Here is a 25413-nt window from a genome sequence, read left to right on the forward strand (position 1 = left end):
TATAAATTAAAAAAAAACCTTGAAAAAAAATTAACCTTAAAAACATATACAGGGTGTTCCGTTGATCATGTTACAAACTTCTATGGCAGATAGAAAACGTCAAAAGAAAAACAAAAGTTCATATAAACATGGGTCCGGAAAAGCTTCCTCAGGGAGCTAGAGCTCTTTGAAAATAACCTTTACAAACTAGTTTTTTTTTAATAGCTCTGGAACTACTTTAGCTACCGCAACCAATTTTGGGAGGTAAATTATTGTTAGTACGTTTATTCTTTTGAACCTACTAAATAAAAAAAATATTTACCAGGGACTTCAGAATCAGGGGAGTATTTGGTAAATTTGGGCCCATTTCTTTAAGACTTTAATTTCTGCCCGTTTGGGTATTAGATTATGATGTTCCTATGCTTTTTACATAAAAAAGGTGCTCTTAGTAAAAGTCGGTAAATGGTAAATATCACCGTTTTTGTGAAAATTGACGAAAAGCAAGTTATGAGATATAAAAATGAATTACCTATTATTATTAATAAACAATAAAAAAAAATCTGGCCTAAATATAAAATAAATGTTTAAAAAAAGTTAAGGTAGCCACTTTATTAAATTGGTACTTTACTTTAATTACCTTGAGGCATAAAATGTTTAAATGATTTTAAGTGTAATAAAAAACCAACAAATTAACAATTTTAGAAACGTAAACAAATTTTATTAAAAATTGGTATTACAAAAATAAACTTAAAATATTAGTTGCTCAAAATGCCGGCCGCCACAATCGATACATTTATTGTATCTACGCACCATATTAAGGTTGACGTGGTTAAAAATATCAGGCGTGGTTTGGATTACTTCAGCAGCTGCGGAAATTCTGGCCACCAGGTCTTCTTCTGACTCGACTGGAGTTTCATATACGAGACTTTTCATATGCCCCCAAAGAAAAAAATCTAAGGGTGTCAAATCTTGTGAGCGCGCTGGCCAGGTGACAGGGCCTCCACGGCCAATCCAGCGCCTTCCAAAATTTTCATTTATAAACTCGCGGACAATAAGTGGAAAATGAGCTGGCGCTCCATCGTGTTGTAGCCATAAGTTCTGTCGTATATTTAGGGGCAGATCATCTAATAGTTCTGGCAGTACATTTCTTAAAAAAATTAAATAAATATTTCCCGTTAAACGAGGAGGCAACATAATTGGACCAATTAAGCGTTCTCCAAAAATGCCGGCCCACAAATGACCGAAAACTTATGTTGATAGCTGCTAAAATGAATACCATGGGTATTCATCATCCACCAAGGGTTTTCCTCATTTCACACATGATTATTCTTAGAATTAAAAATGCCTTCTTTTGTAAATAAAGCCTTGTCAGTAAAAAGGACATATTTTGGAAATTGAGATTCTTCTGTACACCAGTCAAGAAACCAATGGCAAAAATTCACGCGGGGCATAAAATCATTGGGTCCTAATGATTCCACCTTTTGCAGGTAGTAGGGCCGAAGAAGCTTTTCATTAACAACGTTCCATATCCTAACATGATTTACATGCATCGCGTCAGCAACTGCTCGAGTATTTACTGATGGGTTATCTTCAAATCGCTGAAGCACTTCTTCTTCAAAATCTGGGTTTCGGATGTTCCTTTGCGCGCCATTATCTTGGCGTTTTATTTTAATAGAGCCAGTCTCCCTGTGCCGTTGATTGACCCTTTCAAAAAGTGTGTGAGCTGGGATTCGCCTTTCGGGAAACCACTCTTCATATAGTCTAGAAGCAGCTCTACCATTACATCGAACTTCCCCATAAATGAAAAGCATATCGGCGTATTCAGCAAAAGTGTAATCCATTACTTAACCGTAATAAAAAGGGAATTAATATCATGTAAAAAGTACTGACTGACAAATTTTAAAAAATACTGACAGTGGCAATGAATTAGCATTATTATTATTATTAAAATAATTAATTCAAGATACAGCATCTTAGTTTGGTTTTAGTCAATTTCCACAAAAACGGTGATATTTACCGACTTTTACTAAGAGCACCTTTTTTTATGTAAAAAGTATAGGAACTTCATAATCTAATGTCCAAACCATGTTGGGGCAGAATTAGTGTTGGGCAGAATAGGGCAATTACCAATACCCAAGAAAATAATTGATTTCAAAAATACATAAGCAACATATATACATAACCCAAAAAAATCCAACCCTATATATCCAACCAAAGAAAATGGTAAAATTGGATTATTTTTGGGTTAATATTCTGGTTTGATAAATAGCATCATATTTCTTAAATTGCCCGGGCATTGGGCATTATGAATAATCGCCATGTAATTACATTGTTCATAACATACGAGGACCGTCCCACTTCAGTTGGCCCAATTGAAAACTCTTAATAATTTCTGTTTAAACCCCCAAAAAAAAAAGACAAATTTTATAGTATTATATAGTTTTAAACAAATAATAAGCTTTACTTACTCTATAAACACAACAAAATGGGAAAGTAAACTCATTTATATTGAACATATATTTATTTTTTAAAACAGTCGCAATTCTTTGAGGCATGGGGTTTATTAAGTTCTGATACTACCCGTGATCAAAACCATCCCAAATTTTTTGCTAGTGGATTTCAGACCTAATGAATAGAACCCTTGTATATGCCTAAAGAGTTAAAATAAAATAAAAAATAGAAACAAGAAATTTATTTCTATTATTTAAAATATGATTCAAAAATTTATCAATCAACCAAAATCTAATTTTAGAGATAACACATAATGTTTATATGAGATACTTTTTGGTATTGTAATATTGTGGAATATTCGATAAAAGAATAATAAATTAATTTTTTACTAAGCGGGCCAACTGAAATAAGACGGGGCTCGTATATATTTTTAGCAGAAAATTTTACATAACAAAATAATCATAAATAAATGATAGTAAAAGTATTTACATATAAAGATTATTTAAACAATCTTTATCAATATTTTTTATTTTATTTGTTTAAACATTGACTGAAGAGGCAAGATTTAATTTTCAGTCATTGATTAGATACGATATGTATTTTGCTATGCGGCTTCTTAGAAGTTTGTTTTTATCTCGTTTGCTGGTATTTTTCAGTTTCCCATTAAAAAACTAAAAGAATTTTCAAAAAACTAAGTGAATTGTTTTTTCTCTTCCTAGTATTAGTACATCCCCGATAAGCACACTCGTTAATTTTGCTTGAATTTGACATAATTCAAAACAATAATAATACAAAATAATACGCCAAACATGCAAAAACTCCCTTAGACGATGCTGGCGAGCTCCGCTAAACAATAATGAGACACAAACGGCAAAAAGATTTCCGCGCGCGTTTGAGCGTGGCGCCATCTAACCGCCGCGCGCTTTTTGGGTCACGTTTTTGCCCGTAAATATGCGTATCTTCTCGCCTCTTCAATCAACGGTTTCGGCCATTAGGAGGGAAACACAACAATATCTAAATTTTATATCGGCACAAAACAACCCACGAAGAAATGCATTAAGTAACCTCAATATTCATGTCAATAATAAAAATAGCAAAGACTTACCGCAAAATTTATCGGATCCTAACCTTATTAATAACTATTTTGCCCAGATTTTTCAAAACTTAAGTAATGACTGTCAAAATGGAATACATTTTTATAGTTCCAATAAATTTAAGAATGATTTACTTAATTTTTCTTTTACGATGTGTACAAAACAAGAAGTCCATGAAATACTACTTAATTTAAAAAAAAATTCTGTGGGCTCTGACTACATTTCTCTGCGTATGCTTAAATATTGTATCCCTCACATTGAAATCTGTATAGTGCATATTATTAATTGCTGTTTTGAAAAGAAATATTTTCCTCCTATTTGGAAAAATGCAAAGGGCATACCTTTACCTAAATCTAACGATCCAAAAAACTTTTCCGACTTACGTATAATAAATATTTTACCTGCCTTATCAAAAATGTTTGAAAAGGTTCTATATACCAGCAAATCCTAAAATTCTGCAATGACAACGAAATTATACCAGTTAGCCAATGTGGGTTCCGACAAGGTTTCAGCACCTCAACTGCTTTGGCAAAAGTAACTAATGATATCTTCGAGGCTTATGATAAGGGATTTGCAACTCTGCTTATTTTGTTAGACTATTCGAAGGTGTTTGATACAATAAATCATCAGCTCCTTATTGCTAAACTTAAATATTATGGTTTCGAATCGTCAGCATTACAATTAGTAAATTCTTATCTATCAGAAAGAACCCAGAGCATATTTTATAAAGGCAACTTTTCCGATAGGATTGATATTTTAACTGGAGTCCCACAAGGATCTATTTTGGGCCCACTGTTATTTATAATTTATACGTCTGACTTACTCGCTTCCTTAAAACATTGTAAAAAGGTTACCTATGCTGATGACACACAACTGTACATTTCATTCAAACCTGATGAATATAGAATTGTTAATGACTTAGTAAATCAAGAATTAGACATTATTCAGCATTTGCCAACTGAGCATAATCTAACATTAAACTCTTCTAAATCTAACGTAATGTTGTTTGCAAATAAAAAAAAATCAGTATTTCTAAAGAATAATATTAATATTTCTATTAATCAAGTGCCACTTAACTTTGTTGAGGTGACTCGTAACTTGGGCTTGATAATGGACTCTCAGCTAAGATTTGAACATCACGTTGCAGACATGAGAAAAAAAGCATTTTACAACTTAAAACTGCTTTACGCAAATCGTAAATATCTCAATAAAAATCTTGCAAAAATGCTATCTGAATCACTAGTACTATCAAGATTCAGCTATTGTGATTTTATTTACTTTCCATGTCTTACCTATATTGAAAAAAATAAGATACAAGTCATGCAAAATGCCTGTTGCAGACTGATATTTGGCTTGAGTAGACGTCATCATATATCACATAAGGTTAACCAGCTTAAATGGCTCAGAATGGAAAATCGTTGGAGACTTCATTTGGGTAGTTTTTTACATAAGACCATGAATGTATTAATAAATAGTACTCAGTTAGATTGTCTTTTTCTTACTAGGTCTGCAGTTCACAATATTAACATTAGGCGCAAACATAAATACACAATTCCCAAATTCCGTACTTCCGTTTTTAGAAAATCGTTTGCGTATAATTCAGTTACTTTGCTTAACTTATTACCTGAGAAATTTTATTTGCTGAACAACTTGGCTAAAATAAAAGTTTTGTTTCTTTAATTTCTCAAAGCTTTAACTGACTATTAACAATATTTGGATAATATGATTCGATAATTATGTTTCTGTTGCCATCAAAATAAAAATAAAAGTAAAAAAAAAGAAAGGAAAAAAAGGAAAAAATGAAAATAAAAAAATTTAAAAATTTTGATGATTATTTTTTCTTTTTTACAATGGTGAAATATGTTTTAAAATGTTATTACGTTAGCTAGTGTAAGGGTACCTGTATTTTTCTGTTTTTTTTTTTTGAATGTGTGTATTTTATCTAATAATGAGTTTTTTATAAGATTGTTTCTATTCTTCTCAATTTTTGTGGTTATGTAGAATAGCAGTGTTGCTAGACTTCGCCATAAACTTGTATAGTTTTTCAAATAAAGGCAGATTTATTTATTTATTTTATTTTAATCAATGATTATTTTAATTTCCAGAAATTTTGATTTTATTCCACGCTTTTGAAATATTGCAGGCATGTGAAATTTGAATAAACTGAAGAATAAAAATTATTTCAAATGCTTGGAATAATAAAAAATGCTTCCAAAAGAGTGAAGTAACATGTAAAATAATTCATATTAATCAATGATTATTTTTATATTCCATAGACATCAAATAATAATAAAATAATTTTATTTTATTCTACGCTTTTGAGTTCATTATACCCTTTTGGAATATTTTTTTAAATATTCCAGGCAACTATAATTTAAATAAACTTAAGATTAAACATTATATAACTTCAAATATGGTGGTTTAAAATAAAAAACCGGATAGGAAAACTTTACTAAACACACTTCCTTTCAGCAAAATATGAACAAGTCATGTTACAAGCAAAAGAAACCTCATGTTACAATAAAAATCGCTAAGAATATAACAATTACGATTGATCATCTTTTATCATGTAAATATTGCAGCTATGTAGTGTCTGAGTCTGATGATGATAAGAGAACTCACCAAAATGCATTACTTTAAAAAAAAAAGTTGGCATTTTCATTTGTGGAAAAAAATCTTCCCACGCTTTCTAACCCAATAGTGCAACCTCGGAAGAAAAATAACAACATTCTTTAGAAAAAACGCAATATTCCATATGGAATTCTTTCGACAAAAAAGTCGCAAACATAAACCCCAGCCATACTTTCACCTGCAAGTGTATAATTGAAATTCACGTGTATAATTGAAATTCAGCGATATTTACGGAAGTCTTTATTGAAACGCATAGAGAATCCTTTAATTTGGTGGAAAATTTAGAGAGTTGTAATTTTCCATATATTAGTGCACTTGTCAAATCAAAGTTTGGAATAATCGCCACAACACAAATAATAAGGGATCGCCTTAATCGATTATCTCTTGCACAGGTAAAAAATATTCTATTTAATAATCAAAACAATAATTTATAATTTAAATTTCAAGTTGTTAAAACAAGGTCTGACTTATTAAGTTTGTATTTGCATTTAAATATTTTCATTGATTCTTAAAGATAAGCAAGTGCTGCAATAACATTTAATTAAGAAAATAAGCTTATTTACCATTTAACGATATCCTAACTAACGGAATTTATTACTGTAACTCCAAGAATCAACAATAAACACTTTTTTACCTACAAAACAAATTAAACAACTGCTACCCAGTTAATAAATAACTGAAACAAATAACATTATTACTTTCGATTCTAACTTGGCAATACTGTTGTCGAAACTCCAAGTATTTTAGAGCCAAGTCCATAGAACAGTAAAGTGTATATTAGGCCTGTTATTTGTATACCTGAATTTGTATGAAATACTAAAACTACAGAAAAATATGAAGTGCCAAAAATGTATATCGCTGATCTAATAGTATGTTTAATCAGCGATTAACCTTATTTTTAATAAAACATTTAATGCCCTAAAAAGACCTGGAACTTTAAAATTGAATAGTAGGCTGCGATCACAGGCGAAATGAGATCGCTTCAGAGATTAATACTTCTTAGATAGGATAGGAAACTCCCATAACAGCCAATAGATCACTGAACCGTCGATTGAATGTCGAGGAGTAGTACTAACCGAAAACGAAAATGAGTTTGTGACGTCGTAGTAGCGTGAAATTTGAACGTTAATGGCTCCAAATGTCAATTTTGTTCTACTATACCATACGCTTAAAATTAGTGGGAAATGTTTGTAAAAATTGTCGTTCTTTCGAAAACTATAGTACGCAAATGAAAAAAAGTGTTAAATTGGGACTTTTTCTTGTCTCCATATTAAGCAGTCCTCCATATATCACTTTTTCTATTTGCGGACTATAATTTCTAAGGACCCATACATTTCCTACTAGATACATAGGTCTTGGTTTTAGAAATTAAACAAAACATATTTACACATGTATTACCATATTATAAAAAGAGATTATAGCAAAAATTCACAAGTTCTACAATGAAATATAACAGTTACACACACTTGTTAAAACATGAAATAAAATATAAAAATTCGTCCAAATTCCACAACGTATAAACTTACAAGTTAATTTAATTAAGAAGTTGTATAAAGAGCAAGGTTTCCAAATTAGAATTTATACAAGGTGTTGCGAAGGGTTATAGCAAATCTATAAAGCCTATAAAAATGTAATAAAATCGCCAAGGAATTACTAGTAATGTTCCTTAGTAAATATTATAAATTATAATAACTATCAACAACTTAGCAATGAAAGAGGCAATAAGTAAATATTTTAAAAGTAGCATTTACACAAGTTAACATTTTTCCATTTGCCTTTGAAAATTTCATAGACTCTCAAGATTTGTATAGAATCCAAAGTTTTGCTCATGTAAGTTTCATTGAGGTTGTCAAAAAGTCTATACAGAAACAAGATGAATTCTGCTACGTACCTACCGTCCTCACTGGATAATTTATTTTGGTCTTCAATGTCTAGAAATAGATAGGTAACATAAAAACATTGCTTTTCAATGTTATAAGGAAGTATTAATTTTTAAAATCAATCAAGAAGATAACATCTTACCCCATTTTGCCATATTGTCCATCTAGGATCCTACGGTATTACTAAAGACCTGGGTGCAGTTTTTAACTTTCAATCTATCAGTATATTCTGTTGTCGGCTGCTGCTCTATATGTGATGAAAATGGAATGAGCAAATGGTGGTAGACATATTTTTGGAAGAAAAACGTTAGTTGATATTTCTAGGCAGTTTCTTTTGCCAAAATACAGTGTTTCTAGAATAATTAACCGATGCAATGAATAGAAGAATAAAGAGGATTAGATAAAGAGATCTGTGGCTGTTAAGACTAAGAATAATTGCTGAAATTACTACTAGAAGTAAGTGCAAGGACTGTCCAACGGAGATTCGTTGAAGCAAAGCTTTACAGTAGACGTCCAGCGAAAATAAACTACTGATTTCCGAAAAAAATCATCGTGCGAGGCTGAGACGTGTTTGCACATCGTCTTTAAAACTAGATAGTTCAAGTTTGGAAAAAAATATTCAGCGACGAAACTCGTTATTAAAAGAATAGGTTTATCGGTATATTTCGTAAGACAGGAAGCAGAACAAGTAAAAATGGTACCTGCCGATACGTGTTTCTGCTTTTTTCGCTTCTTCAGGATAGGGTAACCAGAGAACCAAAGGAAAAAAGTAAAAGAAAAAAGCTTATGGGATCACGAACAGGTGCAAAAAAGTTTAGTTGTAATCAGCTTTATTAACTCCGGTTTTGAAGCAAAACTACAGCATCCACACTAAGGAAGCATAAGCTACATGTATGATACAATCTTAACCCGAGTCGAAAATAAAAAAATTAGAGATACCACGGAAGAGTTAAATAGCAAAAGAATAGGTTTACCGGGATACTCCCTTTCCGTAAGACGGAAAGCAGAACAAATAAAGATGGTACCTTCCGACACGTGTTTCTGCTTCTTGGATTCTTCAGAACAGGGCAACCAGAGTACCAAAGGAATTTATTCATGTAATCATCTTTATTAACTCCGGTTTTGGAGCAAAAATACAGCATTCACACTAAGGAAGCATAAGCTATCTATGTGATACAACCTTAACCTTAACTTTACTTGTTCTGCTTCCCATCTTACGGAGTATCCCAATAAACTTATTCTTTTGCTACTTAACTCTCCGTGCTATCTTTCATTTTTTGAAACTCGTTATTATAAATGTTTAATTTCTATGGAATGAGACGTGTTAGGCATCCAGTAGTAGGTTCCGACCAAAGTACATTATACCAACAATAAAGCACGGAAGGGATACTGCGTTTTATGGGCTTGCTTTTCCGAAGTCCATTGCACTTCATAGACAGGAATATCGATCGATTGGTATACAAAAAGATTTTTTATTTCATAAAAATTGCTTTACTTTTGTCTGATAGTGTATGTCAATATTTAAATAAGGACTTGGACAGACTCTGTTCACCCTAAAAGAAATTCTACAGAAGTGTAGAGAGTACAATAATCCGTTAAAATTTTAACCTTTTTGCCAAACAAATACGGTCTAAAATGCTTAACACCCCAGACAATAGCCAAAAGTTCCTTTTCTATAGTAAAGTAATTCTTTTCTGCCTTGTTAAGAGATCTCGACGCAAATTGAGACGTATTTATGTTTATGCTCTCAGGGTTGGTGGCTTCACTGCAGCACGGGAAAAGTTCAATAACACACCGGGAATATACTACAAACACACTTGCTTTATTCAACTCAATCCATTTATTTCCACAAAGTCGGGATGCACAAAATACACGGTGGTTTTTATGCCTTGTAAAAACTGGCCAAACCCCCCAAAACCAGACGGATCGTCGGTGTCTTCGCAACGACTGCCACCTTGACCGAGCTTGAAAAATAGATCGACTCATATCTAACAGCCGATGTTGATTACAATTCAAAATCAGCTCATTACCCCCCAACTTAAATACTAAAACATAAAATATGTGTTTAAGTTTACTGCCTAGCAACATCAAAAACAGCATACATTCGTCTCGCAGTTCAATAATGCATGAATTAAAAACAAAATGAAAACTATTGCTAGTTAGAAGTAACACTTTTTTTCTAATAAATAATTATCCATTTCACAGCATCTCAATATTATCTACTAAACCTACAGCTTCATATAACAAAAAAAATTAATTGCAATACATAAAATTTATCAGTCACAACGGAACTCAAGGTCACCAACAATGTAAGAGTTAGCCCCAACTCGACCCAAGCAAGAAAAACTTTTTGATTACCTTATCAGAAGCGGACGACTGATAATGGGTTTTAACAAGAACCTGATTACCCTCTTGAAATTCGACCGGCTTGATCGACTTATTAGCTCTGTTTGCGCGCTTCTCTGCCTTACTTAACATTCGTTCGCGTGCCAATTCCCAGACCCTTTCCCTAGAGACTACCTTTTCGGGGTCATTGGGAAATTCAACATATTTAGTAAGAGGACATTCGACCCCTATGCCTTTTTGTAAATAGACGGCGCTGAATCCGGTATTCAGGTTTATTACCGAATGTAAGCATTCTTCAACGAAAGATAACAAACATATTAGGCCAGATGCTGATCATAGCTATAAGTTCTGAGTAACCGTCCGATTTCTTTGTTATAACGCTCAGTTATGTTTCCCTGTGGAAAATAGACGGACGTATATTTTACTCGAATTCCCTCCTGTTCTAAACCTTTTTTCCAAGCCCGACTACTAAACTGAGTACCGTTGTCGCTAAGAAGACATTGGGAACTTTTGAACCTCCGATATATATACCTTTAAAATTTTATTTAAAATGGCCTTAGTTGTGGCTCGACGCAGAGCAAATAACTTAACGAATTTTGAAAAGGCATCGACAATTACTAATAATTGCGTAACCTTTCCTCGACCTTCCGGCATAGGTCCAATTAAGTCCAAACAAACCAGTTCACCCGGTCGGCTGGGTACTACCGCATGGTCTTCTCCTCCCGAAACCGGACCACTTTTGGCCTTTTTACAAATGTCACAACCCCCCACAATCTGACGTATATGTTTTTGCATTCGAGGCCAAAAAAAGACTGTTTTAAGTGCTAATATGTTTTAGCCCTTCCAAAATGCCCTAATGTTTCGTGTTTGGTTATAATAAAATCGCGCACCTGATCTAAGGGTACACAGAGTTTGTAATCCTGACAATCCCTTGTGCCTTTTTTAAACAAAAGCCCCTCATGCATACAATACCATTTTTGCACCGACAATTCCTTTTTGCTAATAATTAACGAAAACTTTGAATAATTTTGTAAAAAATTTTTCTTTTGTCTGGTCCAATCATTATTTAATTGATCGCCTCGCATATTTTTAAAATGTGCTTTTAATCGCGAGAGATCGCCATTTATTTTTACCAATGAAACGCGAACGTCACCCAACTCGAAAGGACGCGTAGACACCAGTTCTTTAGGAGGATACCGCGACAGAATATCGGCCGTAACGTTAGCAGACCCCTTGCAATGCTCAATACGAAAATCAAACTCTTGCAAGAACATTATCCATCGTGATAAACGTGCACTCCTTAGTTTACTGGTAAGCAAAAAACTTAAACTTTTGTGATCGGAAATAACAACTAAGTCTTGACCAAGAACTAAGGCGCGCCACTGTTTTAAGCAGTGTATGACTGCCATAGCCTAATTTTCCGTGACAGTATAAGCCAACTGGCTACCCTTAAATGTGCTACTGGTATATGCAATTACTCGGCGCTCGTCATGGTCTGAATGCTGAAACAACGTCCCTGCTACAGCGAAATCGGAACTGTCACATTGTATATAAAAAGTTCGATTGAAGTTAAAACAATACAACATTTTTCATCGACTTCCAGAAGGACTTTGATGAAGTTCAACACGAGAAACTTATCAAGGATCTAAACAATATTAATCTGGACTAAAGCCACATATGCATAATAAAGAAGTTATATTTTAACCAAACAGCAATAGTGGAGACGGACGAAATCAAAATACAGAAAGGCTTCCGACAACAGGCTACGTCCTGTCCCATAATTGTGGCCTTTTTGGCCTTCGACTTGGTTGCAAGAGGAAAGAAAACTAAACTGTTAATCTTTTCTATTCTTTACTCGATGGGAGTCATAATTTTTACAAGATATAATAATAATCCCAAACAAAAGGAAGGCAAAGCTCTCGTTTAAAACAGCTTTTAACAAAATATAATCTCAAAACAAACCATTTGCCGAGTGCTTCGATACTTTTTATTTATGTTACTGTGAGTCAGTGTGTGGTTTTTGTGTTTCGATAGGTATGTCTTTTCTGTTAATTAGCGTTCTGTTCCGTATCATTTAATTTTGATAATTTTATTTAGGTCTGATGATGCCCTAATGCGGCACCTTCAATAGACGCTTGATTTATGAGACTTGGACTTTGAGTTTACTTTCTCCCTCCTTTGGTCATATACTTAAGTCTCTTTGAGAGTAATGGATGATTATTTTGCAGATCAATTACGTTGTTGCCAAACTGTAAACCGTCTGTTACTTAACAACAGGTTAAAATTTGGTTTATAATTCCTCCTAAGGCTACAAATGGCACAAGTATTTACCATCGTAACAGTTTACAAAAACACTCAAACGAGACCTTTTTCCTTCTTGTTCTGATACGAGGCAATTTTCCAGCACGATTTGGACATTCGGGAAAATCGTCGAGTATGTACCCTGTTCCCCAAATCGACACTTTCACTATATTAAATTATCAATCACAATCGAAACTGTTCAATGCACGATGTCTCCCCACGATGCATCCGGCATCATCCGGTCTGGTTACCGGCGTGAATAGGATCAGTTACCACCGGCAAGGGGTAGGGAACATGATACTATTACTGGCGTATTACTATTACTCGAGTATTAGTATCATGGGTAGGGAAGGGTGTCGGAAAGGGATTTAAAGGATAGGAAGGACGAATAACCACGTGTTGATGGGATAGAGGATAACGCGGAAGTGGGATAGAAACTTTCACAAAGTTTAATTCTGAAATGCACGTTGTACTAACGGCAAGGGGTCGGAAAGGGTCAAGGAAAGGAATCCGTAGGATAGGAAAGGACGAGAACAACCACGTGTTGACTGGGTGAAGGATGACGCGGAAGTGACCTTTTCTCTTTTCCAACCAGAAACTAAATAAAATACACAGAACCTCACAAATGCCGAGTGTAAACACAAAATCGTTTGAAATTGACAAGATGACATTTCGTTTATGCTTGCGGCGTTGTCGTGTCACATTTTTTAAAAGCGTTAGTAATAAAAATGTTACTAACTTTTTCTTAGTTTAAAGATATTATATTTACTTTTAGAATAGGTTATATCTATTTCTACGTTTTATTTGTAATCCAAAATCCAATACAAATAATTTATATTATGTGTAACCTTCATAGGCGAGTAACTTTGAAACAAATAAAAATGGACCTACAAGTTTTGCGCTTTTTTTTACTTAAAATGAAGCGTACTTTATGGCCCCAAAATTTGAACATAACGATACAGGACAGCCTGTATAGCTGAAAATTTACTCATTTGGAAATATCTGTAAACTTGACAACAGAGAATCGGTAAATATGTATGTAAACAACACCCCCTTGCCCTTGAGCACATTTTCAACTCAAACAAAATTGTTGTTTACTCATTCTAGTCTTTTAATGTTCTAAATAAGCCGTAGACGAATATCATATCTGCATATTCACGATGTGAGAATTTCGCAGGCATAATAACGTACTTAGATCAAATGTTTCTTAAATGATAAGATAATAAAAGTTATGAACAGGATTTGACAGTAACAAAATTTGTTCTTATTTATTATAACTCACGTTGCTTCTAAGTAATAGAACTAAAGATGGTAACGCCAACCGGCTGTTCTGGCAGGCAAGGCACACTTCTATTTTTTTACAATACATGCATGGGAAATTTATGTGTATTTGATGAAAAATCATCAAATCACTAATAAATATTGGAAACGTAACCAAAAACGTAATTGGTAATTAAAATTAGTAATTTGTGAAGTCTTAGGTAAAATGTCAAATAGTGCTTAGTCCTCCTGTAGTTCTGATTTTCTTATTATCATTACCGTTCCTAGTGCTCTACTTCAACTTCATGTTCCTGTTTCAGAAAGATGCGGATCAATAGATAGGAACATTTTTTTATCAGGAATAAACGTTGTTAAAAAATCGTTCAACGGAGGTTCAGTCCCAAATTAAATTAAAGCAGATTCAAAAGTAAGTTTTCTTGATGAAACCATGTTTTAACAGGTAAAATAAAATGAGCCGATCTAAAACTTAAAATATAATTTCTATTGAAAAACCAGTACTACGTACATAGCAAGCATAAACATAATTCATATTTGTATATAAAGTTTAAAAACTTTGGATGATAAGTCTGTAAATACTACAAACTTTCCTCAGTCATAGCATATTCAAGACTATTATCTTCATTTTCTGCTACCCTCATATTACTTTCGGAATTCATTTCTTGTTGCTCATCTGACATACATATTTCTTCTTGATTTTCCATTTCTAATTCGTGATCTGAAAATGGCAACGGGTCATCAGGGTCATAAATAACTTCTTGGCTTTCCATCTCTGGTTCTGAGTCGACTTCTCTTTTAGAAACCAAACTTTCTTTGCTGGCATTTTCCTCTTTCGCTTGTTTCCTAGCGATAGTAAGTACATGCACGATAACTTCATCCACTGATTGTCTCTTTAACAACTCTTTAACTGACGCATCATCGATAACAACCTATAAGCCTTCTAGTTAGTTTTACATACAAAATATTAGGAAAACTTACTGTAAATAAAAGTTTTGTGTTAGCTCGCATTCTGCCGATATAGTCATATTTGGAACGATCAGCAGGCTGATGTCCGCACCGGGTGATTACGGACTCTAATACTTTATCTGCTGGGGCATCTGGATGACCAAACTCGGCAAGGCACTCTTCTTCGACTAATAGTGACAGCAACTCTTTGATGGATTCTAAAATTATAACAAAGTTAAAGCCCAATTAAAATTTTTTTAACTTGTGAAAAGAAGAAATATGATTTTTAACACGATTTATTTATTTAATATCGCAAACTATTTATACATTTTTAAATAAATGGATAAATATTGTTACGGCTACAGAACAGAAGCCACGGCCAAAACTATATAATCCTAGGCACATGCGCGGGATTATGAGATAGTAGCGATAGAAGTAGGGAACCGGCTCAGGGCAGTCAATCGTCGTCATCCAAACCTTTTAAACGTTTGGTGTTACTAGTATGGTCTAAATTGCCCGCTAGCAATGTGTACCGTATGATCGTTTAAGGCAAAGATTTGTTCAATAGAATAGTACTTAAGTGAATGTGAGTTTTATTTGGCTAATCGGCCGCAACGTAGCGAATATCGATATATTTTTGATCGTGCCTGTATATTATGTACACTAGGATCGCCTAAGAATACGCATTCCCTAAGCCTGAATCCACATTGATACGTAATTACGGCTCCATTGGGACCACGTGATTGCTATCAGCCAATAAGAGACCCGAAAGGTTTCACGTACCTACGTGAAGGAAAACACGGATAGAAGTTTGTTAATTCGAACTTCGGTCCGTATTTTTGATCCGTTGTACTATTTGTTTTTTATTCTTATTTTTGAGTTTTTACCAAATTTTTTTACTAGTTGTTTTACCATTCCTGGGTTCGACCCCGGGTTCCACATATTTTAAATGTGACTATTGCAGCTTTTTAATTAATAGTCAGTGCCAATATTATTTAGAACACCAAGGTTTCCTAGTATATATGTACCAAAAAATTTTAATTCTGCAGAGCATGAGCTACTTTTAAACACCATTCTATACTTGGAAATGGTACAACTTTACAAACATTCCTGACAACAGGAGAGATGTCTCTTGTTGATCAAGTGTTAAGCAAGCTAGATTTGTATCACCCTGCTGTATATTAAGAGAAGTTCCAGTTTTAAAAAATTAGGCACAGCAAAACAGTACCACTCATTTATTTTTTTTTTTTTTTATTCAATCAATATACGGGAGACCCCATTTTACACAAGATTTGGTTACAATATTAAATAAAGTAAAAGATGTATAATTAACATAATAAAAGTACTATCACGAACATAATTAGACAGTCTTCAAAACATATACACAAGAAATAAACACAATAAGAAAACAATAAATTAAAATATTTGACCCAGTTGACCAATAAATCCAGAGAGTGAGCTTGCAAATGGATCAAGTTCAGGGTGAGAGTTTAAATAGGCAAGACTACGACAGATTGGAGAATGTAAAGAATAGTTGGAGTGACAGATTGGTAAAGCAAACAGTTCATGTCTCCTTAGGGTGCGTGCAGGGACCTTTAAATTAAAGCTGTTAATGAGAGCAGGGCAATCAATAAGCCCATGAATAACCTTATACATAAAGCTGAGGTCACTTTGAATCCTTCTAGATTCCAACGATTAAAGTCCCAATATTGCCTCCATGTCAAGTAGGTTATCCTGCATATTCAACTTGTAGGAACAGTACCGGGTAAACCTCTTTTGGACTCTTTCAAGTTGCATTTTGTGACAATTATAAAAAGGAGACCAAATGATCGAGACATACTCTAAATGACTTCTAACTAATGAACAATAAAGTATCTTCAAAGTAGATATAGACATGTCACGACAACTTCGTAAAACAAAACCTAACATCTGAGAGGCCTTCCCCTCCACAAGATCACAGTGTTCCCCAAATTTGAGCTGAGTATCAAAGACTACTCCTAAATCCTTTATTGAGTCAACAGAACTAAGTACTATGTCATCAATAGTGTATATATTATTCATTTTATTTTTAAGTCTAGAGAATCCAATTGAGTACCACTTATTTATATTTAAAGAGAGATCATTCATATTAGCCCACTTTACAAAAGAAGTAAGATTGTGTTGTAAGATATCAGAGTCCCGCTGTGACTTAATAACACGGAAAAGTTTCAAATCATCTGCATATGCTAAGTATTCACAGTCAGTTAAACACGTTACAAGGTCAGTCAGAAATAAATCAAAAGGCAATGGGGAACAGTGTCCCCCTTGAGGAACTCCAGAAGTCACCAAAATACTTCCAGATTCAGAATCTCCAATCCTAACACGCTGCTCACGATCCAGCAGCATGCTTCTAAACCACCTTAGGGATCTTTCACTAAAGCCAAGGGAACTAAGTTTTGCTAGTAATAACTCATGATTGACCCTGTCGAAGGCCTTCGAGAAATCAGTATAAATTGAATCCACTTGATAACCATTCTCGAAGGCCTCCAGCAAGGCAACCTCATATAAAACAAGATTAGTAGAGGTAGATCTACCACTAATGAACCCATGCTGCCTCTCATCAAACACCTCCTTGCACGCCCACCTAAGCTGATCACATATAATATCATCCAAAATCTTGGGAACAGCAGACTGCCTTGAGATGCTTCTATAGTTCTCAATGCAATCCCTCTCACCAGACTTATACACAGGGATTATATACCTTAATTTCCATATATTCGGAAGCTCACCCTCTGATATAGATCTATTAAACAACAAAAACAAAGGAAGTGATATACTATATTTAAGTCTGCTTAACATGTACTCAGGTATCTTATCAGGTCCACAGGAAAGTTTATAAGGTAATTTAGAGAGTTTATCAAATACCTCAGACAAGCCAATATCACAAATAGAAAAATGCAAAAATAAGTTGGGTACCTCCATAATTGCAACAAACAAACAAATGTTCAACAGATTCAAAATCAGTCCTCACTAGCCTGGGACAAAGTGAGCTCCTGACAAACATCACGACTCCTCCACCATACTGCTTTTCACTTGTCAACACACACCTATCTTTTCTAAATGTTGAATAGCCTCTGATGTTGATTTCGGAGCCATTTATATTGATCGAAAGCCAGCTTTCAGTTAAAATAATAACATCATATACAGTCAGGGCCACTGCTTGTTTAAAATCTGAGATCTTCGTTTTCATACCACCAACATTCTGATAATATATTTTCAGGGGGTTTAAACTCCGTTTTTTGACTGACCATCACTTGAAGAGAAGCTAATCTTGGTGATAAACAGATTACCTCTATTCATCTAAGTGCAAATTATACATGGGCGCCGGCATAATGTTCATAAGGGGGGTGCATAAATCTTAAATTCGAAATAAATAAGTTTTATAAAAAGAAAAGCAATGCACCAAAAAGGCAAAATTTTTGGGTGCCACGCCCAGTTTTCGTCCAAAACTAGTTAAAAATTAACCTTAAGGTGATGTGGGGGAAGACCTTTGCACACATGCCAAACCATCAACAAACAACCAACATCGTACGCGCTCGGACTAATTAATAACTAATTAAATAATAATAGAATAAAAAACAACACGAAGCAATTAACTACTACCTAACAGATCTGTTTTGATTAATAATTGCAGACTATTGCGCCATCTATCGTTACATCGTTATCGAGCATGACCGCAGGAAAGCAACCCAGCAATCATATATGTATAAATTACCTTAATTTGCTTTACCATTGTTTGTTTTTAGGTTAGAGTTAGGGTTTTTCCTATGCCGTACGCTCCAGGTCGTGAAACAAAAATTCAGATCTTGATAAGTTTAGCGTTTAGTACTGTAATAGGTAATAGTAATCACCTGTCGCGTGTCGTGATCAATTAGGTCTTTGGTGTTATATAGTGCGAAGTAATGAGTGATATAAGACGTTTTCTGTGTAAAAAGCGCAAGGCTCATACCGACAGTCCGCAAAATGATAAAGACTCGGCTAAACATCCCAGTAATAATAATACATCTTGTACAGGTATTTTTCTTTGACTTTTAATGTTATTTGATTTAACATTTGTACATAAGGTACATATTTTAGGCACAAAAAATTAGATTAAAATTAATTATTATATGTAATCAATTTTAACTTTAAAGTCGTAGGCCAGTGACCGGAAAAGAGTCAAGTTAAAAATATAATATTCGGCATTTTCTTTTTTATTTTATTCTTTTTATTGTATGCCCAAATTTTTCCTATTTTTAAATTTAATATTTTATGTTAATCAGTCATCGCTGATATACGGCCTTGAGGTTAAAGTTAGCTTAGCAGCCTGTAACGCTGGCCTTAGTTGGAAATAGTTGACTGGCTCAAGGAACGTAATTTTACATTTGATTCAAAACTCACCAAGACAGAGTTATATGAAATAGTGTCTGAAAATAAAAAAAATATGTAACTGTACTGTAAAAACCAAGTTGGACGACCTAATGGAAAAGCACGGACATATTGTGTTACGTTTGCCTCCATATACCACCCAGAGCTTAATCCGATAGACAAAATTTGGGCAACTGTTAAGAATTGGGTAGCAAACAGAAATTCCACTTTTAAATTGGCGGATGTCGAAACTTTGACAAGGCAGAAATTTGCGGAAATTTCGAATGATGAGTGGGTAAATATTTGCAACCATATAGACAACATAGAAAAACAATATTTCAAAAGTCATCACCTTTTTGATGAAGCATTGGATTCTTCAAAATTTACAGTAAATACAGGCTCATCTGATGAAGAGATTGAATGGTCTTCATCGGATGAATCTGATTTAGGTTGTAATACACTATCTGATAGTGAATAAAAATATATAATATGTAAAATAATGAAATAAAACTTTTACCAATTTTTTTCTTTACACAAGTCGTTTAAAATACCTAATCCTTAAAAAAAATGCGAATAAAGAATAATTTTCAGCTACCTATTTGAAGTCCTGTTTTAAAAATAATTAGCGAACTGCATCCTCCTGTAAGTAAAACTATTTTTTATTAGATTTTTTATGGGCACATCACAATGCTAAAAAATATAATTTTAATATATCTACATTTTTTTAAACGAATCTCGGAGCAATTAAATTCAAATATATGCATTCTTAGTTGGTATTTCAACTAAATCAAACGCACTTATAATATCGCTAGCTATACCTACTAAAGATCTAGGGCTATTTATACTCTAGTACAAATAAATATTAATAATTTCAACAAGTGTGCCGCCTCCACTGTCTTCAGACCTCGACATAGTCATCGAACCCGATCGATAGAATAACGAGATGCGCGGATTTTGCCGCCTGTTGATGTCACCGGTTCTTTTATAAACTTTTCTAACTATACGCCGCGCCGTCGAGATTTTCTCTTTAATATTTTTACAATTTACAGCTGATAGTAATTTTAATTTAATTTTGGGTCTCACTTTAGAATATATTCAGTTAGCTTTGGGGATTATAGGAGGGTTAAATCTATTATAGATTTAACCCTCCTATTTTTGTTTTGATGTTTGAGTAAGTAAAACCTTTCTTCTTTATAGAAGATACTACCAGTAAGGATCTTCTACCAAATTCATCGTTTGAATCTATTAGCAGTTCAAGCAGTTGCATAAGTACTTCATTATTGGACATCGGGCAATGTTTAGACGTTAAATATAAAATTGATGACGAGTTTCGTTTCAAGTTACTTAAACATCCTTGGACTCCTAATCAGACTTACAATTTTAAAAATGACGTGGATTCTAGTGCTAAACGGCCTTTCGATGTGAGTGGTTTTCGATATACCCATGGTTGGCCTACTCAGCTAAAGCAAAAGAACCGCTTTGTCGAATATGTGTTTTATGTCGGCCTCCAGTGCGGCGAGGTATACAAGGACGTGGTATACAACAAAAGTTTAATGAGGTTGCTCAAGCTCACACAGCAAGTGCGTGGCATTGTGATGCGCTAGCTTCTTCAAAAAATTTTGAATAGAAAGAGATTGAGTGTTAGCGTTCATGAATCTTTAAATACAGCCTATCACAAGGAAATTGAAAAGAATCGTGTAAAACTTAAATCAATTGTCTCGACAATATTATTTTGCGGACGGCATGATCTTCCACTTCGTGGTAAAGTAGACCAGGGGTCCGTTTTTACAGATCTTTTAAATTTTCGGGTCGAATCTGGGGACACGGTTTTGAAAAGCCATTTAGATTCGGGAGCTAAGAATGCTTGACATTTGCGGTGATGTTCTAAGACACAAAATAATTGAGGAAATAAAGCAGGCTTCGACTTTTTCTGTGTTAGCAGATGAAACTGCAGATATAAGTGGGACAGACCAATTATCAATTGGAGTTCGCTACATTCGTTTTGATAAAGATAAAATGCCAGTCATTTGTGAAGAATTTTTGGGATATGTACCGCTGCAAGAATTAAATGCGAACAACATTTCAAAAACAATCATCAAATTTCTAGAAGACTGCAACTTGGATTTAAATAAACTTGTTGGTCAAGGATATGACGGGTGTGCTGCAATGGCTGGTCATATAGGTGGTGTACAGAAAATAATTAGTGATAAGTATCCTACAGCACTATTTTTCCACTGTGCAAATCATATATTAAATCTTGTAATCAATGACATCAATGAAGTTAGTGAAGTAAGAAATGCCGCTGGGACGACAAAGGATATCATAAACTTTTTTAGACAAAGCACATTGCGACGAAACGAAAAATACGAAATATTCCTCTTTTTTGTGAAACGCGTTGGACAGCAAAATACAAAAGTATAAGGATATTTTCTGAGAACTTTATGACGATTGTACAAGCTCTAGAAGAACTTTCCAGTGCTGCATCAAATTCAAAAGCAAAAACTAAAGCATATCAGCTTTATACGACTGCGACAACTTCAACATACATTGTTACGCTCTTAGTAATTGCTTGCTACTCTGCCAAACTCGAACTAGTGTGCAATCAATTACAAAATGTAAATATAAATACAAAGAAGTTCTTGACCATATTAATAAATTGACGACCGTGCTTCAATCTCATCGAGATTATTCCTCGATAGAGTTCGCCATAATTTTTGAAAGAGCTCAAAAAATCTGCCAGGAACTGGATGTTGAGCTTAAGCGAATCAAGCGGATCAAGACAAATCTATCGATCAAACCAACCATCTGAAAATGTGGAGGAGTTTTTTAGAACTTCTATTTTCATTCCATATTTAGACTCGGTTATTTCGTCTCTTAAAACTCGATTTTCTGCTACACATAAAAAATAATTTTCCCTAATGCAGCTACATCCCGAAAATATGAGAAAGCTCGATAAAGCCTTGTTTTTACAAGTAGCGGAAGAATACAAATTTTGTTGTCGAGGCTACTACGTGGTAGGAGATGTTTAAGACAGCCGAAGAAGGAACTACGTCCAACGAATCTGTAGAATATGCAGATTTAGTTTCTAAAGCCACTCCGTTTTATCCAGCAGTGCGTGAATCAATTAAGATTGGCCTAACTCTTCCAGCGACAACCTGCAGCATTGAACGTTCATTTAGCACATTACGGCGGGTTAAGATGTGATGATAGATCAACGATGGGAGACGCGACACTAAGCGGCCTTTGCTTGATGAGCGTTCATCGAAAGAGGATAGAGAAAGATATTGAGTTGTTGTCGACAACGTTTTAAACGTCTTTAGACAACAACCTAGGCGCCTTAGAGTCTTATTTAAAGACTAGATTAAACTATTATAGCGCTCGTTTTTGTGTTTTAATAAAATTTTAATTTTTGCTTGTGTTACGTCTTATTGCAAACGCAAACAAATAATAATTGACATTCTCTTCAAATCCAGGGGGGTGCAAGTGCACCCCCTTGCACCCCCCTCCTGGCGCCCATGAAATTACAATGAGATTAATAAATATCTTACATCCATTAATTGAAACCAAGTTTTGCGTCAGGATACAGTGGATAAAATGTGAGTAGTAAGTTTGTGCTAAATAAAGAGATACAGCATGAAGAATTTCCAGCATGGTACTGTTTGGAACTCAAAAACAAGAGTGGTTTTAAGAATGTGTTTCATCAAAAGTATAAAAAATCAAGTTTAAAAAAGGACTACAATGATTGTTCTGCTCTTAGGCTAGATACGAAGTATGTTGTCTCGTTTGTCACAAACACAAATCAAATGATACCAAGAAAATTAAAGTATTTTTGGACTTACGTTAACAGTCTATGCAAGGATAAAGGCACACCAAAGTAGGTGGAATATGCAGGAATAAGTAGGAGGACTCCTGAAGAGATAGATAATGATTTTGCTGACCACTTTGAGTCCTGTTACACCGATTTCTCCAATAAAGATATTGCATCTATTCCAGAAAATCTGTTTCCAGTTCTTTCTCATCATATACAGGGTGTCTATTTAATATCGCGGTGCTCCATTGGGGCTAAACCATGAAACGGAGCAAACCTTAAATAAGGGGGATGTTAATTATGTTAAAGGGGCTACTTTTTAAAATTAGTTTGGTTGATACAGGGTTCTTTTAAAATAGAGCAACCTATTTTTTTTCCCGAAATGGGAGTCTCATTTGACTTTCTCTTTAACCCTAAAACTGTTTTGCTTTAAAATGCGACATTGCCTACTTATTAACAATTTAAAGAAATTTTCACGAAAATCAGTGTTTCACTTAAATTTTAATATTTAGCACCGACGTTTTTTATCTTTTTAAAAAATCTATGTAGAGTCCTTGGCTAAGTTCATTTTATCTTTCGAAATTCCAAAATTAATTTTTTTTATACAGGGTGATCAAAATCGTTACTCAAATAATGATATTTTCAATTCAATTTTGCGCTATTTTTTTAAATGGAACACCCTGTATCTTGTAATGCGTTTAAGTAAAGCATTCTTTTATCTTCAATTTGATACTAACAAGTATAGCTTTATCTCTAACCGTTTTCTCAAAATTTGTTCTTAAAGAAAAAATGTCATATTTTAATTTGACATAGATTTTTCAAAAAGATAAAAATCCTCAGTGGTAAATATTAAATCTTAAGTTAAACACTGATTTTTGTGAAAATTTCTTTAAATTGTTAATAACTAGGCAATGTCGCATTTTAGAGCGAAACAGTTTTAGGGTTAAAGAGAGAGTCAAATGAGACTCCCATTTCGGAAAAAAGATATAGGTGCTTCCATTTTAATCAACATTTAACCTAATCAACATTCCTCCTATTAAAGTTTTTTTCCGTTTCAAGATTTAGCCCCAATCGAGCACCGCGATATTAGATGGACACCCTGTATTTATAATGGAAAAAACAGTGAATAGGTTGAACACATAGATAGATGTTGATAAAGGCTTAGCACCTAATAGAGTTTTGCATTGGTTTATCAAAAATTCTTCTAAGGTTAGGCCTCTAGCTCATTTTTCAGAAGTCATTTGACATATCATTTCCCACATATAGAAAACTATCAACACTTTTGGAAAAAAGTGGATGCAAAACTGATATTGAAAACTTCAGAGCCTTTTAATACCTTTAGAATATACATTTCTCTTAAACAACATGGTAAATAACATGGATTTTACAGGGGCAGGTCAACAACTACAAATCTTCCAAAGTTGCAAGAATTCTTAAATAGTCAGATTGATGTCGTTTATGTCGTTTATGATGCGTCTCATAGGCTATTAATAAAAAAAAACTTTCATTAATAAGAGGAATACACGGATCATACCCGAAGTCAATGAAATCATATTTAAATAACCCTACGCAACAAGTTAAACTGAGCGGGGCAACTTCAAGAGAAATTCTAGTGACCTCTGGGTCAGGGATGACCAGAGGGATCGCATCTTGGGCCGGTTTTATTTCTTTCATATATTAATTAACATATATTTGTATTTAAATATTGTGACTGTCTTTTATATGCTGACAATTTTAAATTCTTTAATTCCACTTGAGTGTGATGAAGGCTGTTCCTTAGTTAAACAGGACATTGAATGATATAGGTAAATTTTTGACCAGCAATTAACTTTTAATGCCCATATCAACAACATAACAATGGAAGGTTTTATTATGGTTACATTAAAATACGTTGTTATAAAATAAATGAATGACCTAGATGAAAAAGGGCCCATCTTTGAAAAAGTGGATTTTTCAGGAAATGCAAAAAATTGTATTTCGGATAAAGAAAGTAAAAATGTAATATATGAAATTGACCTATGTATTTGTGACATATTTCAAAATGTTTTTACACCAAATTTTTTTCTGAAAATATATGTCTACAGGATATACAGGGTTACAAAAATTCTAAAAATGGGCCCTTTTTCTTCCAAGTGATAATCTATTGAAGATTACAAAAGAACTACTAGAAAATAAAATGAAAAACAGGAAATGAAAAATATTTATTTGAAAATCTAATTACGTTTTTTTATACAGAAATATGTTTTCCATGAGCTAAGGGTCTTCCTGATCATCCTCTTGTGTACATGTAGCACCTGACAAGGTATCATAAAAT

At 33.8% G+C, this 25413-nt stretch overlaps 1 protein-coding gene across 4 annotated transcripts in view; it reads right to left on the minus strand.

Moving 5' to 3' along the window:
- Nucleotides 1-14423: 14423 nt before the first annotated feature.
- The window catches only part of LOC126736888 (zinc finger protein 12), an 80193-nt gene continuing 69203 nt past the window's right edge, over nt 14424-25413 (minus strand). For all 4 annotated transcript variants that reach the window (XM_050441503.1, XM_050441505.1, XM_050441506.1 and 1 more), the window contains exons 15-16: nt 14939-15123; nt 14424-14889 (exon numbers count right to left, since the gene is read on the minus strand). In XM_050441503.1, coding sequence (XP_050297460.1) covers nt 14539-14889; nt 14939-15123 — 536 coding nt within the window. In that variant the 3' untranslated portion in view covers nt 14424-14538. The remainder of the gene's footprint in view (nt 14890-14938; nt 15124-25413) is intronic.

The sequence above is a fragment of the Anthonomus grandis genome, chromosome 5 (genome assembly GCF_022605725.1).
Source record: "Anthonomus grandis grandis chromosome 5, icAntGran1.3, whole genome shotgun sequence".
Taxonomy (NCBI): domain Eukaryota; kingdom Metazoa; phylum Arthropoda; class Insecta; order Coleoptera; family Curculionidae; genus Anthonomus; species Anthonomus grandis.